The following is a 10,551-nucleotide window of genomic DNA, read 5'->3' on the forward strand; positions in this document are numbered from 1 at the left end:
ACAACTGCTCTGTAGATCTGTGTGTAGACTAGAGAATAAAACACATCCATTAGCCAGTGCAGGGCCTAGCACATGCTCGACCAGTGCAAATGTTAGTTATGATGACCAAGTGACAGGAATATAAAGTGCCAAAGTCACAGGTCGTAGGTCAATAACAAAGTGCTGAAGAACAGAAAACAATTGATTTCTAGCTTGTTGGGAATTTGATGAGCAGGAGTGACTGTACATTATTTCAATATCATCAGCCTCTCTGGCTAAATAAGAGATGCTTGCTGCCAGGTCTGTCATTTAACTAGTACCAAGAACTCTTGGAACTTGGACATGGGACTGTTAAAATATAACATCAGCCATCTAATTGTACTTCATGAAACTGTACCAATGAGACCTTTTGGACCATGTCTTAAAGGTGAACTTGAGAACTAAACATTAAGGTGTGTGTGGGGGGGGGGGGGGGGGGCACAGAGTAATGCAAAGCCTCTACTACCTGCTCATGCTTTAAAAAACAATCTAGTTTGCTAAAAGAGCTGAGCTATCTGACCCACTGTGTAAAAGAATACTGTCTAAAAGTTTACAAGAAAAACAATTTCCTAGTCCTTAAATCTTCTTACAACATGCATTACACAGATTGCTTAAGAGCAGAGTAGCCTAATACCATTTAACAATTTACTTGGTAGATTTTAAAAGAAATAGGCAATTCAATATGTCCTCTATAATGGGTAGATTTGTAGCTAATAGTCTGGTACCCAACTTATGAGTTTCATGATCAGGTGCCATCACTTGAGTTCTAGGAAGTTTGGAGCAGAAGTGTAAAAGCTTCATAAATTATGATGCTAATATATTTGTGTGTATCTTAAAGATAAGCACCAAGTAATGAAAACTGGAAAAAGTGATATGTAGCAGGTACAGCAACCTTTTCCTTTAATAGCATAATAAGAGATGAATAAAGGCCAAAATGGTAACACACAGGTGTGATCAAGCCACAAGAGCAATGATCTCTTGTGGACCATACACGAGCTCTGAAAGGAGTTCCAGTTATATGGTGGCAACAACCATCCCATCTCCTCACCTGGCAGCTGGACTCATCCGTCAAAACTTAGCTCAGCAATCATCTCTAGAAACGCTTCCGTAATCTCACCACCTTCTCAATGCTAGGTTGGCCATACTACCCCGTATCCCACAGGACCTACACATGTACATCTTTCAGCCTCTATTACCTTATCCTTGTTTACCTGCCTCAACCTCCTTCAGGAAATAGACTTTGTCTCACTTCTTTGTATCCCACAAGCCAACACTGCTTGGCACTTACATATTTGCTGAAAGACATAGTTACTAGGACATTCAAGTCCTAGTCAAGCATGCTTTGTGTACCAAAGGACAGTAAGTAACCTAAATTCCATCAACAGAAGATTAGTTAAATCAGCAGTTCTCCAAGTGAGGTCCAAGGACCCCAAGAGTCCATTAACACCCTTTCTGGGGTCTGTGAATTCCCCTTTTCTACCCATCTATGTGAAGCCAAGTATTCTTTCTGTACTTTAACCAAAACAACACAGCACACAAACTGAACGAAGAACCAGATAGAAGAATCCAGCTTTCTTTTACAAAGCAAGACATTGAAGAGATTTGCAAATAGATGAAAACAACACTATTCTTCTCAGATTTTGTTTTGGAAAATAGTTATTTTTCATAGAAATGTTAATATGTAATGGATTTATCGTCATGTTTAATGAATTCACAAACATTTTTTTAAATTTCCCAGTTTTAACTTCTAATATAGTTAGTAGCTAGAAGTATAATCCATCTAAAAGGCTCTATTGAGACGCCTGGGTGGCTGGCTCAGTCAGATAAGGATCCAATTCTTGATTTTGGCTCAGGTCCTGATCTCACAGTTCATGAAACCTGAGATTGAGCCCAGTGTTAGGCTGGGCGCCAACAGCGTGGAGCCTGCTTGGGATTCTCTCTCTCCTCTCCCTCTGCTCGAGGGTGCTCTCTGAAAACAAATAAATAAATTAAAAAAAAAAAAAAAAAAGCTCTATGGAGTGCTCAGTGAGTTTTGTTTTGTTTAGAAAGAGTGGGGGAGGGGCAGAGAGAGAATCTTAATCCTCCACTGAGCACAGAGCCTAAGGCAAGGCTTGATCCCATGACCCTGGGATCATGACCTGAGCCAAATCAAGAGTCAGACATTCAATGGACTGAGCCATCCAGGCACCCCTCAATGAGTTGTTTTTTTTTTTTTTTTAAGTGAGTATGCATGGGGGAAGGGACAGAAAGAAGGAGAGGAAGCACAGCAAGCAGGCTAGGGTCCACACTGTCAGCCCCAGGCCAAACTCGGGGCTCAATCTCAGGAACTGTGAGGTCATGACCTGAGCCAAAATCAAGAGTCAGATGCTTAACCAACTGAACTACCCAGGTCTCCCTCAATGAGTTTTACATGTGAGACCAAAATGTCTGAGAATGGCTGGTTAGAAAAACTATGGTACAACTGTAACATAAAATTATGGGTCTGGGCACCTGGGTGGCTCAGTTGGTTAAGCGTCTGACTCTTGATTTTCTGCTCAGGTCATGATCTCCTGGTTTGTGAGATGAAGCCCCACATCAGCCTCTGTACTGACAGTGCAGAGTCTGCTGGGGATCCTCGCTCTCTCCCTCTCTCTCTGCCCCTCTCCCAGCCATTCTCTCTCTCTCTCTCTCTCTCAGTGAATAAACTTAAAAAAAAAAAAGAGTATGTGGCCATTTTTCAAAAAGAGTAAGATAGATTGATACCTGCTAATAGAAACCATGTCTAAGCTATACTGCTAAGTCTAAAGAAAGATATGAAAAACAAAATATAAATTTGTACTTTTTAAAAAAGAGGCAGGGGCGCCTGGGTGGCGCAGTCGGTTGGGAGTCCGACTTCAGCCAGGTCACAATCCCGCGGTCCGTGAGTTCGAGCCCCGCGTCAGGCTCTGGGCTGATGGCTCAGAGCCTGGAGCCTGTTTCCGATTCTGTGTCTCCCTCTCTCTCTGCCCCTCCCCCGTTCATGCTCTGTCTCTCTCTGTCCCAAAAATAAATAAATGTTGAAAAAAAAAAAAAAAAAAAGAGGCTACTGCCATCTATATATATGCTATATATATGTATGCATAAATTCTCTGGATGAACATTCAAGAAAAGTAACTAGTAGGTATCCTGGTAGAGAGAGGAACCATGGGTCAGGGAACATGTATTCCTGTAGAGAGTAACTGGGGAACCACCGGTCAAGGAGGGGAGAGAGACTTTCCACACCATTTCTGGTGTAGTTTGAAAATTTTACCATCTGCACATATTACCTTTCCAAAAAAAACAAAAGTGGGATAAAAATTATATTAAAAGAGTACAGGGGCACTAAGCTCATATTAAAGAACACATTGTAATGACACTAAAAAATAATAAATGATATGTTGTGCAATAAAGCAAGCTATTTTCAAAATAGTAATACAAAGTTTATTCTTGAAATTCAGTCTGGAAGGATATACTGTTTTTAAAAGTATTAACAGTATTTTTTCCTTCCAGTTAGTGGGATTACAAGTGTTTGTCTTATTTATTTTTCTTGTTTTTTTAAACCTTTGATAACTTACACATACTATTTTTATAACCAGAAAAACAAGGAGAGTTTAAATACATATCAATGTATGTGTACCCATGTCTATACTTAAATATTCAGTAAGCCACAAACTACATGAATAATTTAGAACCTATTATCTACTTTTCAACCAAGCCCTTGACTAGAAGCTTGTAAGCTAATTTTTTTTTTTTTTTTTAAGTAGGCTCCCGGCACAACATGGGGCTTGAACTCATTAACCCTGAGATCAAGAGTTGCATGCTCTACTGACTGAGCCAGCCAGGCACTCTTGTAAGCTAAGTTTAAAATTCCTTTCTTCTACAGTTTAAAAACTACTCTGATCCAGTCATTTTATTTCTTTTTCTTTTTAAATTTTTTTTTAAGATTTTATTTATTTTTGAGAGAGAGAGAGAGTCAGAGCACAAATGGGGGAGGGACAGAGAGAGAGAGAGAGACAGAATCTAAAGCAGGCTCCAGGCTCTGAGCTGTCAGCACAGAGCCAGAAGCGGGGCTCTACCTCACCAGCCATGAGATCGTGAAGTGAACAGAAGTCTGACCTGAGCAGAAGTCGGATGCTTAACCAACTGAGCCACCCAGGTACCCCTAGTCATTTTGTTTCTAGTAACCTATGCCAAGGAAAATATATTTGCTGAATGATTTACATGCAGTGACGTTCATAAGAGCATTATTAAACAGCAAGTAACCCAAATGTTCCACACCAGACTGGTTAGGCACACTCCAGTTCAACCCTAAGGCACATTCACCCAAGTGCTAAGGCCAAAATCCCAGGACTGATCTCTGGGCTGCTTTCTCTCCATCACCGCTCACCACCAGCTCATTCATCCCCGTAAGCTCTGCCTTCATTTGCATCCTAAAGCCCTTCATTTCTCTCTGCCTTCACAACTACCCCCCAATTCAAGCCATGGTCCACTCTCCTCATCTACATTGGTCTTCCTGGTATCACTCTAGCTTAACTGGAGTCACTTCACACAGCATCCAAAGTTCAACTTTTAGAGTAAATCCTTTCATGTCATTATCTTATTTAAAACTCTTCAATAGCTTTTCAGTGCCCTTTAGATAAAATCTAATTCACATTTTCCAAATTTTCCACAAGGTACAACTAAAGCTCCTTTTAAAAAATGACCACACTGGGGACACCTGTGTGGTTCTGTTGTTTGAGCGTCCAACTTTGGCTCAGGTCATGATCTTGCAGTTCATGAGTTCAAGCCCCACATCGGGCTCTGTGCTGTCAGGGCAGAGCTGGCTTCAGATTCTTTGTCCCCCTCTCTCTGCCCCTCTCCTGCTTGTGCTCTCTCAAAAATAAATAAAAAATGACCACACTGGGTGCACCTGGGCAGCTCAGCCGGTTGAGTGTCTGACTCAGGTCATGATCTCATGGTTCACCAGTTCGAGCCCCTGTTGGGCTCTATGCTGACAGTGCAGAACTTGCTTGGGATTCTCTCTCCCTCTCTCTGCCCCTCCCCCACCCATACTAGCTCACTCTGTTTATCAAAATCAATAAATAAACTTAAAAAAAAAAAAAAAAAAAAGACCACACTGAAGACTGCTTAGATTCAGCTGTTCATGTAGCCAAAGCAGATGTACTCTCAGGGGACACCTTACTCAAGTCACAAATTGTTCTTTCAACACCCATAAAAACCCTCAAAGAAACCAGGCATTGTTGAGTGGACCTGTGGAATAGACAGATCCTCCAAAATGGTCAGACCCTTGACCCGAGCTATACCCCAAGTCTTACCAAGCTAGAAAAAAAAATGGAACATAGTATATTCCAGAAATCCTATTAATATTCTACAGAACAACTATTTAAATTTGTTTCGGATATCTTGTTCAACTCTGTCAAGTCTCTAGATACAACCTCTCTATCCTCCAAGACTCAGAAGTTTTCACTCTTACATAAGATACACATTTATACTTAACAAATGCAAAAAAAAAAAAAAAAAATCCAGAGCCCTCTGAACTAGGTCATCTTTTCACAGAAAAGAGGCTCAGGCCATAGTCTAATTTGAAATGCTGGTCCCATATGCAAACCCCAGCAAAAGCTGCAGTTAATATTAATTAAGAGCAGAAACACGTTTGTTCTTGAACATTCTTTCACCCAGTCAAGTCCAGGATGCTTCCAAATGGAAATCTGCCAATTTTCCTGTACTTGAGATAGGAGATCCAGTACAGAATAAGGTGATTTTTTTAAATGCCACTGTTTGTCCAACCCTTAAAACGGGATTCTCACATCCTTTCAGAGGGAGGTTTCAGCCACTATCACTCAACAAATGGAGACTAATGTCTCTAACAAACTTCTAATAAAGTTTTAATAAGACTCACTACTAAGCGCCAGCAGTGTGTGTGCACCCACATTCCTACACATATACACACATACACAGAAAAGCTAATATTCTTTATGACAGAATGTAGGACCCACCTCCTGGCAATCTATAATTCTCCCTTCTATTTACTCATGCAATGCATGCACTAAAGAAAATGAGAAACTTGGGGCGCCTGGGTGGCTCAGTCGGTTGAGCAACCGACTTCGGCTCAGGTCAAGATCTCACGGTTTATGAGTTCAAGCCCCCGCGTCGGGCTCTGTGCTGACAGCTCGGAGCCTGGAGCCTGTTTCAGATTCTGCATCTCCCTCTCTCTCTGCCCCTCCCCCATTCATGCTCTGTCTCTGTGTCTCAGAAATAAACAAACATTAAAAAAATTAAAAAAAAAAAAAAAAGAAAGAAAGAAAGAAAATGAGAACCAAAGACTTGGGTGTGAGTCTTCAAATAAAGTCTTTGATTAAGTCTCAGCCTACACTGCTTCAGGCCAATTAGACAAAGTCAAAGGGTCACAGCTATCATGAGACTGACTAATCTCAGATCCACAGTAGGCACAAACTTTTACCATAAATCAAAACTGAACAGAATGGACTCAATTGCTGGAGACTATCTGACTCTTGGATAGTAGACAGAATTTGTGACCCAAAGACCTGTTGAACTCTTTCTATGCATTAAGTACTTTGCCATATCCCTGACCTTGAAGTCTCTTCAGAGGGTACTGGAACATGAAGTTAGAAGTGACAAGTGACACATGATTATCTTAAATACTGCTACAGCCCCCCAGTACCTAGAACACTGTCTGACACATAGCAGGTACTTGGTAAATACAGGATGAATCAGACAGACATTTGCTGTAACGCATTGTAACTGTATGTGACAGCAGCAACAGAATCAACAAAGCCACGCGCAGAGGAAAGAAATGAATTCTGCCAGGGCAGGTAAGGGAAGACTTCCAGAAGCAATGAGTAGCCCTTCCCTGGAAGAGCATTTTTTCAGCAGGCAGTGGTTGCAGGAAAGCCATGTGGACAGGAGTATTCCGGAATCAAGGTTGGAGCAGATGGCCTGAGCTACCTTCCAACTCGAATTCCTACCAAGGTTTTCTTTCCGGGGGTTCTGTTATGCTTCCTCATCTTCTTCAAATGTTCCAACTATAAAGGTATACATACAGAGGAGCTGTTGTGCTTCTCTATCAGGAAATTAGCTAAAAGCAAACAGGCAAAAGAAAAATACCGTGGAATGTTTTGTTTACCAGGCAATGAGCCTGTGAGACTCTAAGAAACTTCTGCGAGAAAAATAATCCAAGAAAACCCTCTAAGTACACTAGAAACAAGCCACTTTGAAAACAAATTGCTGTCCTTCATTTTTCTTCTCTTTCCCTCATAAACAGTTTTTAAATTGGTTTATAAAAAAAACTACTTGGTACCCAACAGAAAAAGAAAATCTAAACACTTTGTAGTCATGTCATACTGTAGGGAGAAACACTTGGAGAAAATGAAGCTGTGTGAAAGAGAACAGAAACTAAAATCCAAAAACCAAACAAAGTTTAAAAAAAAAAAAAAGTGAGAATAAGGGAAAACAGCAAGTGGAAAGTTTTCAAAACCTCTAAGAAAGTTCTGAAGTAAGCCACTTCCTATCACATTCTCTTTAAAAATGGAAAGGGCACTAATCCAGTCTGGGATGGACAGGGTGAGGTCTTTCAGGCCAGAAGGAAACGAGTCCCCAAGTCAGGTAGAGGGAATGCTAAGAAACGGGCCCAATGCCACTTAAGCGTTTCCTCCCCTGACCAAGTCTCTGGCTCCCTACCACGGAGAAGCTGGAGCCAATCACAAAACCCTCCGGCTGAGAGCCAGCCTTCCCTCTCACACTGCTCTTCCCCCAAACTGCATTCCAAAACAAAAAGAATAAAATGCATTGAAAAGTGGTATTAAAATTAAAACAGACCCAATTGAGGCAAGAGAAAATTCAAGGTGCAACCTGGTACACACAACTTTTCCTTCTGAGAGATGAGAGGCGGCGGGCGAGTCTTCTTGAAAATCAAAATAAAAGCTTGCTTTTGCAATCTGTTTAAGAGATAAATAAAACTCTGCCTTTGAGATACTTCCTAGATACTTCCTAGATTCCTAGGTTTTACGCTGTTTTCCAGCACAGTCCTCTTGAAACTAATCTGCGCTTCTGTAATGAAGATCCCTGGGTAATTAGCCCACGGATGGGCATTAACCACCCCGGACACCGCTGAGGGCGGTAGAGAAGCTCCCGTTTGCAAATAACAAGTTTTCATAAAGGAGTTGCTTATTATGAGAATATGCATCCCAGAAAGGTTATGTACCAGCGGCGCAACAGCTACCTCTTGCCTGTCAATGCCAATTCATCAGGAACCGGGGTTGCCGTGGGGGTGGAAGGAGAGGGGTGAAGGGCCCTATTGAAAGACTAAGCGATCCCCAATTTGGGGACTTACATCCCCAAATTCACGACGCCAGCCAAGGGAGGCATTCTCAAGAAGCCATTTCCAGGGAAGCTGGATTCAAAATGTAATTTCTCAGATTGAGTCTCCTACTACGTAGTCTCCTAACGGCCAGGCCCCGGCTTGCGAAGGAGGGGTGTTAGTGGTGAGTTTACCTTAGAAGGCGGCAGCGGACAGACAGGCCTTTCAAAGCCACCAGGGCTCTGCCCGGAGGCCCAGGGTGACACGGAGGGGCAGGAACAGTGCGCGGCTGGGGGCCCCGCGGCGCCACAGGTTCCCCAGAGCAAAGCGGGACCGGACTCCCACAGGTGGGCGGCGAGAGCGGGGGACGCCCCAGTTCCCCGGGGACGCGTGGGCTGGGAGGGCTTATCCTTAAGGAAGCAGGGCGAGAGGGAAGCTCGGGGTTTTCAGCTGTCTGGTTCTCCCTCAGCTGGGTGGTTACAGGCTTTTCCCCAAGGCAAGAGGAGTCCAGGCGAGGAGAGGAGAAGCATGCACCTCCCACCCTCCTCCCGGCGAGACTCGGCACCCTCCTGGGGCGCGGTTAAGCCGCACCACCGCGGGCCACCGTTTGCATGCTCCCAGGCACGTAGGAGCCTGCACAACCACATGCGGGCGGGGGAAGGGCGCCCGGGGACCGAGGAGACCCGACCCAACCCGATCCCGCTACGGCTCACCCCCGCCCCTCGCCCCCGCACCCCTCACCCGTGTTGGCTTTGATGTTCTCCCGCAAGAAGTGGCCGCTGGAGAGATGCTGGAGACCAAAGCTCTGAGCGATCCTCTGGCACACGGTGCCCTTGCCAGAGCCGGGCGGCCCAAGGATGACCGCGCGCAGGAGTTTGGAAGCCATTGCCTTCGCCAGGCAGGGAGGGGGCGGCCAAACGGACAACCCGGACAGCGGCCTCAGAGAAGCCCGGGGAACTTTATGGCTTCTGCTTCTGCCTCTGACACTCTCCGCTCGCGCGGGGACTCGCCGGGCGCCCCTGCAGGGGGAAGGAGTGACTTTTGAGACAACCCCTCCCTTCAGCCCCGCGCCGGGGCCGGCTCAAAGGCGGAGAAAGGCGCCACGCTACCCATCCCCGCCCTCCTCGCCCCCACGCCGCGATTCAGGACAAGTCCGGAGTCCCCGCCCCTGGCGGGGTCGGACTCGGGGGCTCTGAGGGCGGCCCGGCCAGGCCCACCTCTATCCCTTCCTCTTTCGTTTCCCACGCGGCGTTCGAGGAAGGGGCCGGGCGGCCTGGCATCCCCGCGCCAGTCTCCACCGAGGGGGACGCCGGGAGGGGCGGTGACTCCAAGCGCGCCCCCAGTCGCCCCACGCACCGGTCGGCCTGGGGGCTGAGCCCCTGCCCCTACCCTCGCACGTGGGCAGCGCTGAGTCTGCGCCGCGGCCCCTCCCCAGCGGCTGTCAATCCCCGGGAGTCGCCACGGCCCCCGCCGCCCGCGCGGACCGCCCAGCGCCCACCTCCGCCGAGGGTGGACGGATGCGCTCCCCGCCACGGGGAACTCGAGTCCGACGCCTCTCCACCCCAAGCAGTCAAACACACACCTCGGCTGGGACGCGGCGCTCCGAGAGGCTTCCAGCCCGGATCCCGCTGGGCGGCGCCGCCTCCGCCCGCCCCCACTCCGAGCCCCAGCCGGCCGCGCGGGACTCGCGCCTTACGTAAGCCAGGGAGACCGGCTCCGCGCGAGCTGTCGGCCGGCGCCCCCTCCCCTTCCCGCCGCTCGGCTCCCACCCCGCCCTCCCAGCCCACGTGCTCCCCACCACCCTGCGGGGGGCGGCAGGACTCAGACCCACCTCTTGCACTCGCCCGGGGACCCCGTTTACTGTCAAGGGGAAGGAAAAATACAACTTGTTGAGTGCCTACTATGCGTCAAGTTCAAGGCTAGTGGTTTTCTTACGCAACAACCGTTCCAGATATTCACAGATGAGGAAAGGAGGCTTGGAGTATCGTCATTCATTCAACAAACGTTTGTTGATCTCCTACCGTGTTCCAGACACTGTTTTAGGCGCTTGGCATATAGCTGTGAATCAAAGAGGTGGAATCTTGCCCAGAGTGCAGCGGGAGTTTTGAACCCTTATCTGCCTGGCTCCAAAGCCCAGGCTCTTTGGGGAAGAAGGAAAGAGGAAATGGTCACTCACCTGGGCTCAGGTTTTTAGAGCCTACTAATTTCAGGACTTCAGG

At 46.5% G+C, this 10,551-nt stretch overlaps 2 protein-coding genes across 6 annotated transcripts in view; one reads left to right on the plus strand and one right to left on the minus strand.

Annotated features, from left to right (window-relative positions):
• AK4 (adenylate kinase 4) overlaps positions 1-10,018 on the minus strand; it is a 74,523-nt gene extending 64,505 nt beyond the window's left edge. For 2 of the 5 annotated variants that reach the window (XM_058717115.1, XM_058717113.1), the window contains exons 1-2: positions 9,915-10,018; positions 9,074-9,351 (exon numbers count right to left, since the gene is read on the minus strand). In XM_058717115.1, coding sequence (XP_058573098.1) covers positions 9,074-9,218 — 145 coding nt within the window. In that variant the 5' untranslated portion in view covers positions 9,219-9,351; positions 9,915-10,018. Of the gene's footprint in view, positions 1-8,526; positions 8,835-9,073; positions 9,352-9,830; positions 9,846-9,914 lie in introns of those variants that run through there. The other 3 variants (XM_058717114.1, XM_058717117.1, XM_058717118.1) reach the window with 3 other exon arrangements.
• LOC131491122 (skin secretory protein xP2-like) lies at positions 9,294-10,225 on the plus strand. Its single transcript, XM_058693652.1, has 2 exons — positions 9,294-9,324; positions 9,396-10,225. Exons 1-2 carry the CDS (start codon positions 9,294-9,296, stop codon positions 10,223-10,225), a joined length of 861 nt encoding a protein of 286 aa, XP_058549635.1.
• The last annotated feature ends 326 nt before the right edge of the window (positions 10,226-10,551 follow it).

The sequence above is a fragment of the Neofelis nebulosa genome, chromosome 2 (genome assembly GCF_028018385.1).
Source record: "Neofelis nebulosa isolate mNeoNeb1 chromosome 2, mNeoNeb1.pri, whole genome shotgun sequence".
NCBI classification, from domain to species: Eukaryota; Metazoa; Chordata; class Mammalia; order Carnivora; family Felidae; genus Neofelis; species Neofelis nebulosa.

Excerpts from the sequence above, each read along its gene's own strand:
- LOC131491122 (XM_058693652.1), top strand. The coding sequence starts at position 9,294 with ATGGCTTCTGCTTCTGCCTCTGACACTCTCC. Across the intron at positions 9,325-9,395 it reads TTCTGCCTCTGACACTCTCC|CCCCGCGCCGGGGCCGGCTC; the intron begins GCTCGCGCGGGG and ends CCCTCCCTTCAG.